We start from the raw sequence: 20,522 nt of genomic DNA on the forward strand, positions 1-20,522 counted from the left end.
ATGGGACTTGTGATTTTGCCTGTAGCGAGAAGCAGGCTGTTGAAAGTCAGAGTGGGTGTTTTCAGGTTTAACTGAATCTCCGGAGTGGATTTCTGTGTTTCTTGGTGACACTTGATGTTATGGCTTCTTTTGAAACTAAGTGGAAAACAAAAATGTCAAACTAGCTTGCCAATGTCTAAACTAAAAAATAATCGATTATTCTGATTGTATAGAACGGTTCTATAAAACCAATCATACTCGCGAAAGTCTGTCAGCATGGCTGAATCTTAGGGCCTTTTCCCACCTGAAAGTCCGCACCAAGGTCCGAACCAAAGTTCATGTTTTGATACATTTTATACTTTCAGAAAGTTTTGGTTTGGTTTCCCACTGCAATAATGCGAGCGCACTATAGAACTTTACGGGACATTTTACGCCCTGTCGTCAACATCTGTGTGGGCTGCATCTTGACATTGATTGGTTCAGTAAATGGACGTGTGTCTAACATTTGCGTGTTGTCAATTCGCCATGTAACTTCGACAACATGAACGAACAGACGCATATCGTTGCAACTATACCGTTATTTTTATGGCATAATTACCTGCAGCACCAACTATACACAAGGCTAGTTCAAATTCGCCAAATCAACGTCGTCATCGTGCAAACATTTTATCGTCGTCCGGCAGGAAAGGAGGAGAATAATGCAAGTTGACTTCTCATTATGTCATCAGACCATGCTTCAATTAAAAGCCTCATCTCCTTATCTCCCCATGTGCAAATTTTCTCATTTCTCGTGTCACCTTCTGTTTTTTTCTGCTCTTTGGGAACCACCAGAACTTCCTGTAAAAGGTCTGAAAGTCCGAACCATATACAGAAATGCTTTCACACTACAAACGAACCAAGCCTTTGCTCAGTTTGATCCGGACCTAGATTAACTCTTTTCATCGGACCAAATTTCATCTGTTTGGTTCGGACCGTGGTCCGGGGGAAGTTTCACACCTAAAATTGATTCGGACCAAACTGAAAAGTCCGAAAGTCCGGAGCAAACAAGGTAGGTGTGAAATGGCCATTAAACTCTCTTATGGAGCCTTTAAATATATATCAATAATATTTATATTATATTCAATATTTAAATTCAAAAAGAAAATGGCTATTTTAATTATTTAATTACATTTTAAAATGTAATTTGTTTTGATGGCAAAGCAGTATTTTCAACAGTCATTACCAGTCCTCAGCCTCACATGATCCATCAAAAATCATTAAAATATGCTGATTTGGTGTTCAAGAAACATTTCTTATTATTATTTCACGATTTTTTGAATAGTTGAAATGTTTTCACTTTCACTTTTGATCAATTTAATACATACTTTATGAAGTAGTAATTAATTAATTTATTTATTAATATTAAAAAAAAAATCTTTATGACCCCAAAAATGTTGGTGTCGATGAAGGTATATTTCAGTCGTGCTGATGGAGCTTATTCATGCCTTTTTAACAAAATACCCGAAGGAAATTTGCAATAAAATTTTCTAAGGCAGCAATATACAAGAACGTTCTAAAACGTCTTAAACTAATGTTCACCAGCGAGAGCGGTCCTTATCTGCACAGCTGTTCAGAGAACCCAACCGCAGCGTGTGCAAACTATCCATCTTGTCCATCAATAATTAGATACAAAGACACTGAATGTTAAAGAAGAGGGGTAATGAGACAAAGAGGCTTTGTAATCCGCCACTGTATACTCCTCAGAAGCATGCCAGTCGTGGCCCTGTGCCCGGCCTCTCATCAGTTTACACCAGCTCCAAATCCAGTAACACACACCAGTCATGGTTTCGATTAGCTAGAAGAACACCACACAAAACAGAAGTACAGGGAACAGCAGCACCATCCCACATTTCGCACCATCCTCCAATGCACAACATATATGCGAACTCGGAACATTTCCAGAAACTAGCTCCAGAGACGGCTGGAACCTGTTGCATGAGACAGGAAGCACAACATACCTTGAATGCATTGCAGGGATCCATCCTCTGCTCTGATGGTGAAGGTCTCTCCAGGGTTGACTTGCACAAGGATCACCTGCGAAAACAAGTGGAAATCAGAGAGGCGTGTAACTCAAAACTCCTGACACAAGGCCAAAGTTTTGTCTGCAAACACAACCCGAGAGAGAGAGAGAAAAAAAAAAGTTGCAAATCCTTAAAATGCATCAATCCATAAAATTAAAATGATCCATGGAACATTTAGTGAACTGCAGTCAACGCAACTGCCAAGAAAGCAAATATGACGCAACCAGATGTTGTGAAACCCCCTCGAAATGGTCCGGTCGTCATGCCATCTTTTGCTCCAGGCTGCTTACCATCATGTTGTCAGTGCACAGGTTGTTGAGAGTACAAACATGCCTGTAGATGTGAAAAATTAGGCCCGCCATGTCGCACAAGCCCTGGGTTTCCTCTCAGCCCTGATGGAGGAGTGTCAGGCAGATCTCCCATCTCCCCACTCCAGCCCTGGAGATCTGGGCACCTACTTTCTGCCTCCACACACACATACACACACTGTCTGCTGCTGCTGCTGTTGCTATGGGAACGACGGCATGCACAGCCGGCTTTTCAGAGGAAAACCTTGTGTTCAAACCCCCTCCCGTTCCCAGCACACACCTAATGCAGATAAATGACTCTCCTGATTCGCAACGTCACCAGAATGCAAATGAACACCGGCACGACCTTACGCAAACATCGCACCTTTGCATAATCATGTTGGCAGTCTAATGCTACAATTGATCAAGGGTGCCGGGTACATACTGACAACTTCGTCATTGTGCCATCCTTTTTCTTTACAGTGATGCAGAGAAACGGCACATGGCTGAATCCAAAGCATTTAACCTTCACTATCTGCTGCAGACGCCCTTTTCCTTATCTCTCAAGGGTCTGATTCTCTTTCCGCTCTGGTCGGAGGAAACACGGCCGGGGCGCTGTATCTGCAGCACCTGGAGAGGAGATCAGAACACACTGATCCGCTCTGATAGCGCAGATCAAAAGAGAGATGTGCGAGGGGAAATGTGAAGCATGCCTGAGGGCTCACTGAACTCACTGAATGTCTAATTTAAGATGACAACAACATTCCTCATGGACCAAAATACAGATCTGGTTCACAATGGATGTATCTGGCTTTGTTTTACATCAGGAATTAGCGAGAAAGAATTCATTTAGGGAGACGAGAAGCTACAAAGCAAGTCAACTTTTCAATTTCAACTCTCAAACTACTTACAGTGGTGTGAATAAGTGTTTGCCCCCATGCTAAAGTTGCCTAAAAAGAGGAATAAAAAAATCATCTTTTGGATATTGATCTTAATGACTTAATTAGAAAAATGAGGAAAACTCCAACCTTTAAGGACACAAATTTTCTTTGTGAATGAATAATGTATAATAAATAAATAAATGTTTTTCCTTAAAATACAGGGTGCATAAGTCATTGCCCCCCTATGTTAAATTCCCATAGAGTCAGGCAGATTTTTATTTTTAAAAGCCAGTTATTTCATGGATCCAGGATAATATGCATCCTGATAAAGTTCCCTTGGCCTTTGGAATTAAAATATCCCCACATCATCACACACCTTCCACCACACCTAGAGATTGGCATGGTTTTACTTCAGTTAGCCTAATAGCTGGTTTGATTTGCATTGAAAGATGATCTTATGGAAAGTACCCCATGCCAATTTTTAGGCAACTTTAGCATGGGGGCAAACACTTATTCACACCACTGTATTAACTTTTCCAGGTTTCTTCAAACAGGTTTCCAGAACACTGCTGGCAATATTATTGTCATTGTAAAGCCAAATGTGACGGAAATTTATTATATGGAAAAATTATCTTTTCTGTAATGACTTATAATTTAAAATCATTAAATTGATCAATTGATTAACCAATTTTAACAGCAACAAACAAAACATGCCTGCATATACAGTAGTTTAATAAAAATATGCTTTGTTATTATTTATTTATAAAAAAAAAAATCTTGTTTGAAATTGTTTCTTCTCATCATCTTTAGCATGATCAATTTCTAAAGTTGCTTTGAAACAATATTTGAAATATTTCAACATTGCATGAAAATATTTTTTTTAATATTTGAATAGGAAAAGCACTTTACAAACAAATTGAATTTAAAATGTTTTACTTCAGGGTTATATGTTTACAATTACAAATAGTGGATAGAGAAGAGAAACTCCATTGACAGATTGTATTTATTTCGGCTCTATTGCAATGAAAATATGAAATTCAGTTATTTAATACTGCGAATTATTTGATACCATTTTCTAAATGGGTCTTTCTACACTTTTTACATTGGAATGGGATCATCTTATTTAGAGCTCCATCATGGCATCGACAACCTTAAAAATCCCTGGTCTATGGATGTGTAGCAGCTTACATTTGCATTCATATGTGTGCATCTGACAGAGGCATTTATGCAAAGTGACCTTACATAAATTGCATTCCAGGTATACATTAACAATTCAAGCATCATCCGGAGTAAAGCTCACCTGTTGCGACCCATCGCCATTAACATTAATCATGTGCGGCATCATGGCCACCTCCCCGTTCAATAGTGGTGGCGGCAGGTCCAGCGGAATCTGGTCTGTCATCATCATTGTGACGTACATTCATGGAGAACTTTCCTGGACTGCCTTTCTGTGAGAAGAACGAGAGAAACAAACTGTCATGAAACTGAAAACTAAAAAGTAAGATCTGCAAAATAAGGTCATATGATCGCGCAAACACTTGCAAACACACCCTCTTTGGCTGCCCTGGTTGTGTGCTGTGAGGAAGATGGACGTGTTCATTTATTTGAGATGATTTCACAATCTTTGGTTGATTTGTGACATCTGAGTGACTGGGCTAACGCATAAATTGATGGAAGATGCAGAGTTGCACCACAGTGACTCAGCAGGCAACTGAAGCCAACTGTGGAGCACAGCAGTGTCATTGTGAGCGGGATGGCTCGAGGGAAGATCTCCTAAAAAAGAAGAGCATGTAACCGACAAGAAAGTGGACTCCCACCCCCTAGGGTTTGGGTTTTGAAATGTGTAGAGCATTATGGAGTGATTTCACCACTAACAATAAACTTGGTTTTGATAAAATAGCATTTGAGTAAGTCTGTAGTGATCCGACAGTTTAGTACAGTGACAGCGTGGTCTAACGGAGGAGAGAGGAAAGAGTTTGGGGAATAAAAAGGTGACCGAATCATCAATGTACGATGCACATTTTCTTTATTTTGGATGGAAGGCACACAATAAACACGTGTAAACAGCTCCACTACTGTAAGAGGCACAACATGTGGCAGAGCCCACAGGACCAAAATGCAATCCGCTCATTGTCTCGATCCCTCTCTCAATCCTTCACTCATAAAGAAGCCACAGCACATCCTCACGGATAGAGGTAGGATAGATAGAGAGATAGGATAGATGGATATAACATACATGTACATACATTACAATGGCTCCTAAAGGCCTTAGCAAGAACCAATAAAATGTCCTTCTCGGATTCAGATACCATGTCTCATTGTACCCTGTATTCTTTCCACTGATGTTAAATGGTTAGTTTTGTGGGATCTACAAAAGCAGACAGAAATCTAGTTATGTGGCAACAGTTGGTTCAATTTAAATGAAGTGCAAACCCATTCGAAAGACATTATAAATGTTTGTGAACACCAGGACAGCATAAATCTGATTATTTCTCTGTGTAATAATGTGGTCCATCCACATGCTCATTGCATCTCTGTTCTTATCTCTATTCTGTTTGACTTTCCATCTATCCTTCATTACCTTTTGCCCACTCCTCAGGCTCTGTGTCTATGCAGTACATCAGGTGAGATTGACATGGCAAAACAAGAGTAAACAGATTAAACAGATGGTGACCTCCTTTAGACCGAGTCACAATCCCAGCCTTTCCTGATGATGCTTTCTCACAGACATTCTCTAATTGCAGTGAGGAGAACAGACTGTGATTGAACTGGGAAAGTAGGAAGATGGAATGATCCCTCTTCCATCTGGTATTTTAGCAGATTGGGGACTACTACTAATGTCCAAAGAACCAGACGTTCTTTCTTCAGATGTCGAAAATTGTCAATTCGTTACAGTCAAACTCTGTCACCAAGGTGGAGTAACAATGTTGACAAGTATGCAACAAAACTGACAGTAACATTTGACAAACAATACTATAAAGAAATCTGTTGGGGTTTTTTTTTAAATACAAAAAAAATCTTGTGTCTGGCAAGCACCAAAATATTCAAATTGAATATGTTTTCAATAAGATGCTGGAAAGAACTTCTGTTAGTGAAACAGTTTTTTCCTTAACTTTTTGAAACGCAAAATGTATCTCCAATTATAGAATAACTCACGAGTTAAGATTTTGTCAACAGAGAACAACTGCTGTGAAGATTAAGGGTTTAGCATAAAACAGAAATTGACAATAAGAAATAAAAAAAGATGCTATTGTTGGAGACAGAAGGTTCTAATGGATGGATAGGAAAGTTGGCATCTGAATGTGTCAAAACTATAAACAGACAGAATCGCTGTGAAAGTACATGAAATAGAGGAAGGAGGAGAGAGACAGACAGACAGGCCAACAAACGGCCACACACGGTGAAAAAAAAACCTACAGCTAACCAGAAATAATTAATGACCTTTTAAGAGCCGCCAAGCCACAGTCCCAGAGAGCTGAGGGGAAGACTCGGAGAGAGAGAGAGAGAGAGAGAGAGAGAGAGAGAGAGAGATGGATGGAAAACGGAAAGAAAGAGAAAGCAAAAAGAGATGGAATTGAGTTTAACTAAACAAAAGGCATCAGAGTTAATTCAGTCAGCTGTCGGGACTCGGGATTGTGAAGAGTGGTCCTGATGCAGTGGTCTCAGGCGACAGGTTAAAGTGCTGGGCGGTTAGGCTGAGATTAGTTCAGTTGAGCGGCCCATGCTGAGTTGCTTTGATGGCTGGATCCCTCTTGCTTTAGCAGCTAATGGGGCCTATGCTAAGCCTCGGCCTCTCACCCATAATTAGGATTTCCATTGAAACTGAAGCCTGCATTTATTTTAGGATTTGTACAACTTACGGTGGAAACTTCCAATGAGATGGATATGGGTTGTGATAGCTTAATGGCTGCATTCACAGAAATTCCGGACTAATATTTCATAAACTTTGTAGCCTTTTTATCTCTTTGTTTGAAATATCTTGTTTTGTTCTCCGGCTGGTATGATTGCGGTTACGGCATTGTGAAGGTTATTCCGACAGTAAAATCCTTGGAAGTTTCCTCCTCTTTGAAAGAATGTCTGATTATTAAGGTGTCGATTCCAAAAGACGATAAAAAGTTAAATTGAAAAATTCCTTCAAGGATAGGCCGCAACAAACGGTTGCTTGTTCGCTGGGGCTGAGGGAAGTGGTGGGATAAGAGACAGCCTTGTGTTAAGCAGCCAGGCTTTCTGCTGGAAGCGAAAACTGAGGACTGCCTTTCAAATCTAACAGAGGACGTAAAAGACGATAATTCACTGAGGTGTCACCTCATCTGCCAGTCGGGACCAAAGAGGCCCAGCTGAGCTTAAACCCAGAGTCTGCGAAATTGTTCCATTAAGCTTTCTGACCTTCACCACTTTCACATACCTAGAAGTCAACATTTGTACATGCAAAAATAAAATAAAATACACAAAGTCTGTGTACACACAATCTGGATGTAGACAGACACAGGAGTGTCATGATGAGATAATGTGAAGGAGATCCTGGCCTTTTGGCTATTCTGTCCATTACATTTCCACAGTAATTTCCCTTTACAATTTGAGAAACAAAAAGCAGCTGTTTGCAGCACTCACTTTTTCTTGTGCAGTCTGCCATCTTCTCTTTCACTCAAGGTTTTCTTTTTTTAAATAAATGAATCAAGCCAGTTTGAGTAACAAAACACCCTATTAAACTTGAAAATCAAGGACTGATTGAACCCATTAGCATGTACGTTTGTTTAATCTGCTTCCTCTGCAGCTTTCACAACACACAGCTCTCTAATAGGCATTTAGAACTGTAGATGAAAACAGGCCGAGTACGCTTCAGAGTAAAAGATGCAAGCATAATTTTCACACTCATAATGGGAGTGGGAACTTGAATCTCAAACAGATCAACAACAGCAGAGACAGTGTGAGAAGAATAAGATTCAAATTCATGAAAATGTAACTCAAAAATGGAATTCCCACCTTTTAGTCCCTCCAGTTAAAAGCCATCTATCTGAAATGTATCCGAGTCATCACACGTTTTATTTTGCCTTAAAGGCATTAACTGGATGTGTGCCTGAAAAATACATTGGTTTATACTGATGGAGGATCTATAGCTGTGTCTGAAACCGCTCACTCGTTCACTCATTCACTAATCCCTATATAGTGTATGGCATTTGAGTGCACTATATCTGCAAGGAGTGAAGGAGATGAAGTGAGTGAATTCGGACGCTGACGTTTACACTGTGCGTCGGAGAGTTGGAGCTGTCGCAGAAAAGGCTTCGTCACGCGTACTGATAAAACTCCTTTTATCTTACATTACTTAGTTTATAAAATAATATTAACAACAATAACAATCATGATGACTTTATTTTGTAATTATACCTCCGTGCCAGCTTTGTAGTTTCATCGACTGAAATTGTACATTAACTCTCACGTTCACAGATGACGTGTCGTCGAGCGCCCTCCGGCGACCGTTATTATGTTCAAAACGACGATTAACGGATATTTTTCAAATCCTCCACTCGATGTAATGTAATCTCTGGTTTAAACTTGCTCGCGCCGAACTTTCATGCGCGCTCAGTTCTCTCCGCATTGGATTGTGGGAAATAGGGCTTCAGCGAGTGTACATCGAATGTACACTCGAATTCAGAGAGGATTGTGGGTAAAAGTAGTGAATGAATGTAGGGAATGATGTCGTTCACTCAGAATTCGGACACCACTACAAAATGGCCGACACCCGATATAGTGCACTATTTAGTGGATAGGGAGCGATTTCAGACACAGCTTATATCAGCACCTTATCGGTTATTGCAGATGTTAATGCTGAAATGCTGGGTAAATGTAATGATGCAAAACTGTGCAAACAAAACTTTGTCTTTTTAATCTTTTTTAACAACGTAGTTTAGATCATTTCAGTCAAAACACGTGAAAACGAACAGCTTATCTTTTTAAGATAGAATTGAAATGATCAGTAAATCATTATTTAAGCTAAAAAGACACTACATTTATGATATGACTGTTGTGTTAAAAACATAATAGTGACAACAAAGTGTTTAAAAATGAAAGGTACATGGATGAATCATTCCCAATATGTAGCATTCAGAATTTATTGTATTGAATATGTTATAGAAAGAAAAAAATTCGCATTTCTTGCCATTTTTAAAGTGTGGCTGAGAAAAGAAGGTTTTTGCTTTGACGGAAGAGAGGATTCTTCTAGCCGAGGGCAACTTGTAATGTTGCCCTCCCCGTTTTATTTTGTTCCTTGTTTGAAATGCCACACTGCTCATTTCTTCCTCCTCAAATCCATCAAGAGTCTTCAGGAAGGTGTGTGTAACAGCTTAACGCTGTTGCTAAGGGCTTCACTGGACTGTTGTGTTTTGCTGTGTCTACCAATGCCTTTCCTTCCCTGCTAAAGTCTCCCTGTGGTGCAAAGACTTGTTCTCCAGATCTTGTGCTAAATAGCACAGGTCAGGGGAAAAACAAAAGGAAAGGCATTTTTGAATGAAGGCGGAGGGGATTTTTGAATGACGGGTCATGCTTTGCCTAACCGGAGATGAATATCACTGTCTCCCATTGAGAACAAAACACACTGAGCCACTTCCTGTTCTACAGCCTGCTCAGTGCAGACTGTATATTTAACATTGTGCAGGACAATAAGAGAAGTACAGTACGGTCACGCATACATATGCGTGCACACACTCTGCTCAACCAGTTCAGATGGTGGGTGATTTGCCACAGCGCCTCAGTCCAGATCTTGCACTGCAAAAAAATAAATAAAAAATTGGTCATGCACACCCTGACTTTCCGGTTTCCTGACAGCCTGGTGGAAAGGGCCAGCTGTGGGTCATGATTGCACAACCACGCTAACACAACTCATCTGGAGCCTAATAAAGTTAGTGTTTCACAAACAACTCGCACTCTTAATTCATGTACCATGCATTTTGCCAACACGACGCATCAAAATGTTATCCCGGGACATCATCACATGACATGAGATGTGGGGTAGCCACACCCACAACATTCTTCTCGCACAGCACGACGAAAGCATAGAAATTAAGACAAAAATGAAAAGTTCCAAATGGCATCAATGGAACGTAAAACTGTGGTTTAGAACTTCAGGAATACGTCACAGGTGACGAAGAAGTCCCTGGCGACTTTCCATGGTCAAGGTTTGCAACACAGCTGCATGTCTGTGGCTTTAGGAAGGCTGTCACAAGGCAAGAGATTTGTGGGCGGCAAGACTGAGAAAATATGGCAGCTCCCACTTTTATTTAAGCATAAATATCACACAGACTAATTTAAACGAGGGCAGTCTGGGCAGCGAGGCGTGAAGTACAGCCAGTCTCTGTCTGCCCGTCTCTCTCATTCTTGTCCAGTACCTCCTGTCACATGCCAGCCAGCTTCCATAGTCTACATTGGTAAAAAAAAAAAAAGGAACAAAAGAGAAAACTAAAGCTGAGGGAACAGGTCAGATGGACAGCGAGCAACAAAATGTCTCCACCTTTGTCCAGCACATTGACATGGACCCTTTGAAACCTCAGGAACTGCATCCAAATGCAGATTTAATGAATTTAATGAGGAACTTCCTTCTTGATAGAGAGAATTCAGAAGCTTTGCAGGTGTGTATTGTTGATACATTCCTGGATATACTAATCTGATCTGCCATCTTGTGACCCTTGTGCTCCTTTTGGAAAGATTATGGCTTTGCATCCAATTATACCCTTTAAAAAAAAAAAGGAACAAACGCCGATCATCCTTTTCTCAGAAAGCAGACTCCGTTGTGAACCACAGGACTTCCATCACCAGGAATTGGCTGACAGTTACAGCTATTGACAGAGGCACCGGGACACTTATGGCGCTTTTCCACTGCATAGTACGGTACGCTTCGACTCGGCGCGGAACAGTTCGGATCGCTTTTCGTTTCCACCGCAGTAGTACCCCTTCAAAGTGTGTGGGACTGATCGCTATTTGCGCGTTCTACTGCCATGACATCATCTTAAAAGCGCCACATTTTCAAACCCACAACACAGGAACAATGGAGACTATCGAGGGGATGGTGTTCCTGATTCTCAGTATGTGGTTGTTTTTAACTGCTAGACGGAAAAATGTGTTTAAAATGAGGCTGATGGCAGCAAAACAAAAATACTGCTAAAAAAGTGTCTCGTGTCTCGTGTCGCAAATCCAATGACGCTAGTAGTGACGCAGGGAATGACGATTCTGTCTGACCAATCAGTGATCTGCAGTGTTTCACGTCACATTTTAGTACCGGTACGGTACGCTTGGAACCTCAACAGACCAGGTACCATTTAAAGCGACCTGAAGCGAACCGTACTGTACCGTACCATGCAGTGGAAAAGCACCACAAGTGAGACGTACCGAACCGAACCGTACCGTACTATGCAGTGGAAAAGCGCCTTTAGAACACTTTCAAATAGATTATTTGAAAGTCCTTCCCATCCATTGGTGGTGAAAGTCCCTCAACCTTGCAATGGTCTTGTACAAATACACAGAGGTAGCACAGGGGCTCCACAGGGATTGGATCTCTTTTCCTCTTCATGCCCAACACTTCAGTGTTGAAGTACAGGGACTCTTTCTGTACAACAAGTTCTGCCACCCGCAGAAGTTCTCAGATGACTCGAATGTGTCAACTGTTGAATAAAGATGGGAATTGAAATTGGTTAACAGCATTTAGCAGTTTGGAGAGAATTGTCAGCGCATGACAAAGGTGATGCTGGTGGTGGTGGTGAAAGAACAAGATCCCACCCACACTGTTCTGTCAGGACCACTATAGTCAAATACAATTGACAATTAGCATACAGTTAAGATTGGCGGTATGGTTCCGTTCTGTGCGAGAACTTCCTGAGCATCCATGCAGCCTAGCATAAGAGAGCAGCAATAACCCTCCTTTACGTAAACAGAACAGAACCAACATGAAATGTACTGCAGATATCATGAATGTACAACCTAATTAGAGAATTTTAGTCTGATTCAGGGGGAATCAGAATGCCAATCCTGACTGACGAGAGGAGGGAATTGGCTTCTGAGAAGTGCAATAGTTGCTGATAATACAGAAGGAGTTTATATAATCCAGTGATAGACGTAGTATTCCTATACTGTAGGTAGACGTGGATCAGTTGAGAGTCATCTGATGCGAGTTGACTAATGTGACCTGCCAGAACTGACGATACGCTTAATTTGACTGGCCTATAATGACGTTCATCAAATTTTTTTATGTTTATTGGTAGACAAACATGAAAACCCTGCGAGTAAAGTGGAATAATTGTGCTAAATAGCCATGTTTCAACTCAAGTTGCAACTGTAGATCTTTCAATAAATTACAAAACGCTCTCAAGAACTGAGCAGTGCCTCCATTCATCATTTTTATGCAATATCCCAAAATTTACTACTAACTGTTTCGAACAAACTAAAGTGAATTTCCCGAAATAGCTCTCAGCATTATATTTAAGTAGTCTGCTATGCAGGTTTCTGGGTTTGGCTGCAACAAAGCCCTCAAGCTAAGACGACTTAGTTAAATTTGTAAGTGAATTTTCACAAAGGGTTCTCTTAACTAAAAGGGTTTTTTGCCACCAGGGATGCTAACAGACTGAAAATGCTCATAAAAAGGCATGTTCTGTCATTGGGTCTGACTGAAACTCTCTGGAGGGTGTGGGTGAGATGAGGAACATAATGAACAATGTCTGTCATCTCCTCATGCTCAGCATGCTTGTTTAAGAGGACATTCAGCAACAGGGTGATTCAACCATTTGCTAAACATGGTCCTTCTGTGCGCACAGGCAGGAGAACATAGACTTACTGTGAATCCTTTACCTAGAACTGCCTCTGTATAGAGTGGTGCTGGTGTGACGTCAGAACCCGGAATACTAATTCAACGCCGATTCCTTTAAGATTTTTCTATGGGGTATTTTTATTTGTGTAAAACAGACGTTTTGTTCAACAAAGTAAATTACAGTCAGACACTCAAAGTGAAAATGCTAATTTTGAAGCGGTTATGTTCATTTTTGAAAACGTACGTTTTTAATAAATAACTAGATGAGGCAGCTTGGGGTTTGAGTGTGTGCAGTCAGTGTACGTTGTAGAACAAAATGTAAAAGTAATGTTTACCACAGGCTTTATTTTACTCAAATTAAAAAAAAAAAAAATCATAAAATCCCATAGGAAAATCCCAAAGGAATCAGCCACGAATTAGACTTCTGGGATTGACATATGCTAATGTTCAAGACAAATAAATACAGTATTATTCAGTGTGCTGTATATTCTGGGTAGGTCGTGCTCTATTCAATTACCTCTTAAAGGGATAGTTCATCCAAAAAAGAAAAATTCTTTCATCATTCACTCACCCTTCATGTTTCAAACTTGTATGACTTACTTTCTTCTGCAGAACACAAAAGACGACTTTTCGTTCATAGAACAAAAGTCATTGGGTCTAAAACATTAGATGCTATTGACTTTCATTGTATAGACAAAACAAAACATGAAAACATTTTTCAAAATAACTTATTTTGTGCTCCACAAAAGAAAGAATGACTTGAGGTTGAGTAAATATTTTTTTTTTTCGATTTTCATAAAGAAAAAAAAACAAACAAATCACAAACAGAAATAGTGTTTTTAAAATTCTGATTCATTAGACAGAAAAAAAATGCATTTAAATCAAATAAGAAAACAGTGAATCGAATCTATTGTGTCAACAAAGAATCATATATAAAATATTACACATCTAATTTTTACCATCCCAGTCTAATGATAAAAAACAAGTGGGTGGAAAAAAGACTTCAAAACTTCCTCATTAGTCCAAAAACAGCTGTTATTGAAACCAATTATACATTATAACGTAATAGTATGACGAAAGACCGCCTCTGCAGAAATAAATCAACGCCTACTTTTAGATCATTGCATATTTGGTTCCACCCACTCGTGTGTTAGTAAGATGAGAAGGAGAGAAGAGAGATACAGCATCACTGGAAAAAAGGTCATTTTATTTTAATTGAGATGTTTTGTATTCAGAATGCTCATTTGATGTTGCGATGACTTATATAAAAACAAATTATATAAAGTCATTCTCAAGTCATACGGTTCAAGTCAAGTCAAGTCTCGAGTCATTGGACCTCAAGTCAAGTCAAGTCATTTTCTTAATTTAATCAAGCAAGTCTCAAGTCCTTAAATTTGTGACTCAAGACCCCCATCTCTGGTAAATCAAGCCAGTGACTAAACGGTCGACTTCACATTGTTTCTCTTAGTAGCATGAAAATAATTGGTTGTTTAAATTATGATTGAATTATACAGAAAGCGATCAAAGAATGCTCCCTTTATAATTACTGGAACTGTCAATCATACAGTGTGAGTTTTTCAGACTCTTGCCTAAACTCCCGTTATAATCAATGTTGCTCTCTACACTGCACAATGAATCTCTTATGATCTGTTTGTTATCTACTCCAATGCTAATCACTACAACCATTCAAGCGACTGGAGTATACCTAAAAACACCACTATGACTATTTGTCATCAACACAGCACGTTTTGTTAATCTCAAAAGCTGTATAGTAAAAAAATTAGGGCTGTGCAAAAGTTAATTGCGATTAATCGCATCCAAAATAAAAGTCTGTGTTTACATAATATATTTGTGTGTGCTGTATATAATTATTTTGTATATATAAATACCTATGCATGCATGTATATATTTAAGAATTATTTGCGCTTAAATTCTGTATATATTTATAAATACATAATCTATATTATATAAATATAAATATTTTATATATGAATAACACATTTTCTTAAATATATACATGCATGCATAGGTATTTATATATACAAAATAATTATATACAGCACACACAAATATATTATGTAAACACAGACTTTAATTTTGGATGCGATTAATCGCAATTAATTTTTGCACAGCCCTAAAAAAAATATATATATTTTTTTAAGAGAGTTCCACATGTAATACTCATTTCAAATGCACAGATATTAGCCAATCATAGCAGTGAGCGTTTACATTCTCACAACAGACACGCCCCTTCAAACAGAGGGTTCAAATAAGAGGGAATTTTGATGTAAAAGCATACTAACATAAGTGCACCTCAGGAACCATTATACAATACAAAAAATAAAAGACTCCTTTATATATTGTTAGTCATTTTTCATGTGTTGGTAGTCTGACAGCAGTATGCAAACAACACGATGTGTCTAAAGGACAGGAATGCAAAGCTGAACATGCAGAGGTGAGCAAACAGCGCTGAAATGGTGCGAAATGGACTCCCTGCTGTAATGCAATCTCATGCATAATCCAGTGCAGTGATTGGATTAAAAGAGTTCATTCTCGTGAATAATAAAAGTTCAGAAACTGATGACGTAGATGTGTGTTCTTTAGCTACGGCAGCTAATCATCACTTGAAATTAACACATAAACTGTACTGAAAAGAGTTAATTCTCTTGAATAATAAAAGTTCAGAAACTGTTGAGGTAGATGTGTGTTCTTTAGCCACGGCAGCCAAACATCACTTGAAATTAACACATATACTGTATCTCACATTTTGTGACGTTGGCTGAACTTTGCTTATTTAACCAGAAGAATGAAATGGTTCATGACCCTTTAAAAGTGTTTAAAAAGCTCTGGTGTGTAGTGGCTGCAGCCGGTACAAACTCAGATTAGGGCAAATCTTAACATGTAGAGCAGAAACATGAGAGGGCCCATAGGCACGGAAACTTTGGTTGCTTTGTTAGATTCAGCGCTATGGTAAACAGAGAAGCATTGGCCTCTTTTTCCACTACCTTGTTTCTACTCTTCGGTTAAACTGCCCACAAGATATGTCCCAAAACCAGCTCACAAGAAAACTAGAGCATCTCAACAATACACCACAAAAAGATCTGACTAGAAGAAGAAATCGACACAGCCAGCCAATAACCCAACAGTGGGAAAAATTAGGACAGATAGAAACAAGAAGGGGAAAAAAATGAAAATGAGCCACGGGGAGACATGAGCTCTACCTGTAGGTATGCGCCCCGCTGGCTGCAGATAGGAGCATTTGCCAGGCCTGTCTGATATCTGCTTATTAGCTCTGTTTAATCACAGGCTGCACAAAGCCACGTCGGACCCACAGCTTCAGAGAACACCAATTACACATTCAGACACACACACAAGCAATTAATAAGATCCTCAGTAGCTGTCTGGCTCCTGCAGGCAGAAGAACCCACAGGGACAGAAGACAGGCAGAAGTGAGAGGAATTCTGAATAGACAGAAGTCTGTGACACAAAGCTCCACACTTACCAAAAAATACCATGGAAATATTGGTTTTATTTTGTAAATGGGAATTCAATACTGATGTACCATTTTGTATGTTTTTTCTATTAAATATTTACACAAAAATAAATTATACATAATTTATTGCACGGCGGGGGGCATAATTTATTGCACCCCTTTAGTCGATTTCTAGTCCAAATTTCAGGACTTCAGTCAACCAAGATTTTCGTTGGTCGATTACAGCCCTAGTGCAGAACCTACCTGCATTGTGCCTGCCTAGTAGTATACAAACAATATATTTTGTGTTAATTGTTTGTTTTTTTCATCATTGGAGGCAAAGCCCATACCTGTTCAATGTTTGATCAATGTTTCTTTACTTTAAAACGAAATGCTTCCAAAAATTAAATACAGTAAAATCTTGTAAATGAAGAGTTTTAAAATGCAAACAAGAGTTCTTTTATAAACAGAAACAGATGAAAAGCAACCATGAAGATGATTCATAACATCTCTTCAACCATGAAACTCAAATAAAAGCAGGAGAGAGTGTAGTGTTCCCTCTAATGGGCTGCTTGGGTTAAAATCTGCATAATGGGAGAGAAAGGCTTATAATTTGACCTGGAATGAGTATAAGATGTACTCAGAGATTCAGCGTCCAGCTGCTCTGTGTATGGGTGTTCTGGTTCTGGAGAATTATGCATTTGGCCTGTTGTGGTTCAAAGTTTTATTTCCAATGGCTCCAAACCCATTTTCAAAAACAACTGAGGACTGAAAGAGAGCGCGAAATTAAGTTGAAATTGGACTAAGGGACTGAGTGTGCCCATTTTGGACCCTTGGTTGGACAATGAGAACAACTCACCGAATCATAGTACAAAAACAGGCAGTGAGATGTTTGCCAACAAATCAAAAATGCCTTTATATCAAGCGACCCCCACAACATATGAATAAATACACAGCTCACCTTGCAGACCGAAATAATAAACTGGCAAGACCAAGAAGACAATTAAATGCGTAACCTAGCAGCAAGTGGTTGCTGTGTAGAAATAAATCATAAATCCAAAATGCATGGCTGTTTTTTACAGGTGGGATGCTTCCATAGGAGTGTGTATTTTTTTAGGTTTATGCTGAAAGGAATTTTCTAGCAAGACCCTACCCAGCTTCATGCCAATTACCTGTAACGGATGTTTTCAGAAAACCGAATAGCAATGCCATTGAAACAGCAGTCTTTCATAGCAACATCATCTCTTTAAGCATCAACTTACATTTTTCCAGGTCACACTGAGCTTCCTGCTTGAGAGTTGTTATGGAGCAACATTAGGTGACTCAAAAAAAATGACCTGCCCCATACAAAGAGACGTGACCGTTAGCATGAAATTCTATAGACACAGCCTGGGGGCCCCTAAAATATTCACATTTAATCATTTATCAGAGGCGTTTATCCAAACTGACAAACAAATGAGAAAAGTAAGTTTGTGATATCTGCATTTCATTGGCCAACTAAATGGTCTTAAGCAGCCGCTATTGTGAAATTGTTTCTGTCCATACAGAACTTCACAACATCCATACAGGAATGTTCTCAGGTGTCACCATGCAATGAAAGCAAGACCCTGGGGAATATTCTGTAGAGGCATTGAAATCAGAATAGGTATTGAATGACTACACTTGCTGGATAATGTGGGCCAGCAAAAAGAGAAGTAAGAGCTTACTTTGAAAAACAAATACAGAATAATACTACTCATTCTTTCATTTTGACCGCTTTTAAGCAGAGACAGACAAAAGTGAACGGAAATCATAGAGGAAAAAGCTAAAACAGTATTAGGGAAACGTTGCATGGCATCATCCACATGAGCACCACAGCTCAATGACGTGGATGAATATATTATTAAAAAATGAAGGCTAAAAGCCATTAAAAGTCTTTTAAAAGACAAAATGCATGAACCGATAGCATGTGCACATTAAAAGTCACTTTTGGACAACTGTAAACTAGTCAACCAACAATCATGTCCTAAAACGGCCAATAGCTCAATGACGGGGCACCTAACCTGACCACGTCTCTTCTGGCAGTCAGGAGGGTACTCGAATGTGGTGGGAAACCAGCTCTCGCACGTCTCCCATTAAGCTCCCTGCACCCAACAATAGGTATTGAAAAGAGGGGAGCAGAAAGCCTGGCCCCAGAGTAGAGCACCTTTGTGCAGGCAGCTCTGGGTGAGGTGGGGCGAGGGCGGGTGTAGGGGGTTGGGAGGAATGCAGGAGACTTCTGTTAGCTTTTACACAGAGGCTCAGTTGAGAAGCAATGGAGATGTGTAATAAGGTCTCTCCGGAGCAGGGCTGGGCTAAATGAGTGCGCCCATTCAGACCGAGCCAGGGAGTTCAACAGGTTCAGGCGCTGAGGGCGGACACGTGCATACCTGCATAATGCACCGAGGTACGCGTTCAGCGTGCCTACCTGCCCACTTAAATGGCACAGCATGGATGCAGTCTATGTACCACACACAGAAGAACAGTTTACTTCATATGAGAGAGAAAGAGAGAGTGACTGTGAGAGACTATGCAAGGGTTTATTTTAGGGTGGCCCACACCGAGCGGAGTGAAGTGGAGTCGACCCGCTCCCTGTAATTGAAGTAATGACATGCCGTTATGCAGAGAAGCATTGGCAGCACAGGAATTTTTCTGTGCAAGAGCTCCTCTCCATTAAAGAAAAAAAAAAAGACTCTGCAAAGTCATGTCTTGACTGGTCTCCCTGCAGGAAAAGCTGCAGCCCCAGGGCAAGGTTTTGCTAGAAAAGGGATGCGTGGGGGAGAAGAGGTGAGGCGGGAAGGATGTAGTGGATTTTTATATCCACACTTGAAAGAGGGTGGTCCAAGGAACTCACTGTCCACATTCATCCTCTCTGTTTTATTGCCAGGGTGGGACAAAAACTAAACTTTTGAATCAGATGGCAAAAGAATGGAAAGCTTTCTGGTGTACGAGTAGGACCCGCCTCAACTACCTGCAAGTGGGTCAGTTCCACTCCTTTTGCAAGTTAATCTATTATTAATTTATTTATTTTGTTCATTTTTATGCCATTGACCCAACTGCATGTATATCACTAAGTTGAGAGCCCCTCACAGACATCCATGCAGTGAGAGTTCATTCAACCTCGAGCGTTATCTGACTTGTTCTCTACGATTTGGCAAACATTTGAATGCCCTATCTCTAAGGCTAATCAAACACCCATTGAAGTCGTGTTCTGTCAATAATTACAAGAGAGCCGTCAATAATTACCAGAGACCTCATCTCACTATGTTTTGACAGTGTTAGCAACACGTATGCCACTTCAGATAAACAAGACTGAGGGACACTTGACTCGTAAACCTGAAGAGAGGAGGCCTGTCTGACAGACTCTTGTTGCACTGGGGAGTTGTCAGGAACAAAGGCTTCCCTGTGTGCATGGAGCCAGCCTGGGACACAAGCATTTTTATAAGGCTGATTGAACACAAGAGTACCTCAAGAGCCCTTAAAAAGAACAAAGGTGTACAGCAGCATGCAAGCGAAATGACAATCCTGGATGCTATTGAAATTTCAGTGACAATTTAATAATAATTTTATTTATTTAGCACCTTTCTGGACACGCAATGTCACCATACAAAGACCTTCTTATTCCACAGTCCCTCACCTGGATTCCAGCAAATACCAGTAATTTGCAGAAAAATATCCAGAGTTTCTGACATGTCCAGACCTGGCCTTGACAGATGTCAGCCTCAGCATTTCTTTCATTTTTTTGTGCACTGACTGTTCAGAGTCATCGTTGACTTTCTTCTACTCTGTTAAAAACAAAATCTCAGACCCAGTCCCTAATGAAAAACATTCACATTCCAAATCAACCACACTGAAGCAGTAGAAAAATTCCTCCATCCTCATAAAGGCAACCAAGCCAATGTTCCCAAAAGTTTTCAAAGGCATATTTTTGGAGAGAACGTGCTTTCCTTCAAACTGCTGGAACATCAGCTGGCACCACCTTCCGGCTAAGCAAGTGGTCCATGAATACAACACCAAAGAAGCTGTGACTTGTTC

The 20,522-nt window shown here is 39.9% G+C and overlaps 1 protein-coding gene across 3 annotated transcripts in view; it reads right to left on the reverse strand.

The window, feature by feature from the left end:
• fndc3ba (fibronectin type III domain containing 3Ba) overlaps positions 1-20,522 on the reverse strand; it is a 130,370-nt gene that overhangs the window by 92,476 nt on the left and 17,372 nt on the right. The window contains exons 2-4 of one of the 3 annotated variants that reach the window (XM_039676757.2): positions 4,758-4,980; positions 4,508-4,655; positions 1,977-2,052 (exon numbers count right to left, since the gene is read on the reverse strand). In XM_039676757.2, the coding sequence (XP_039532691.2) occupies positions 1,977-2,052; positions 4,508-4,627 (196 nt within the window). In that variant the 5' untranslated portion in view covers positions 4,628-4,655; positions 4,758-4,980. Of the gene's footprint in view, positions 1-1,976; positions 2,053-2,329; positions 2,477-4,507; positions 4,656-4,757; positions 4,981-20,522 lie in introns of those variants that run through there. The other 2 variants (XM_039676756.2, XM_039676759.2) reach the window with 2 other exon arrangements.

Source organism: Pimephales promelas, chromosome 5 (assembly GCF_988280905.1).
Source record: "Pimephales promelas chromosome 5, fPimPro1.hap1.1, whole genome shotgun sequence".
In the NCBI taxonomy this organism is placed as follows: Eukaryota; Metazoa; Chordata; class Actinopteri; order Cypriniformes; family Leuciscidae; genus Pimephales; species Pimephales promelas.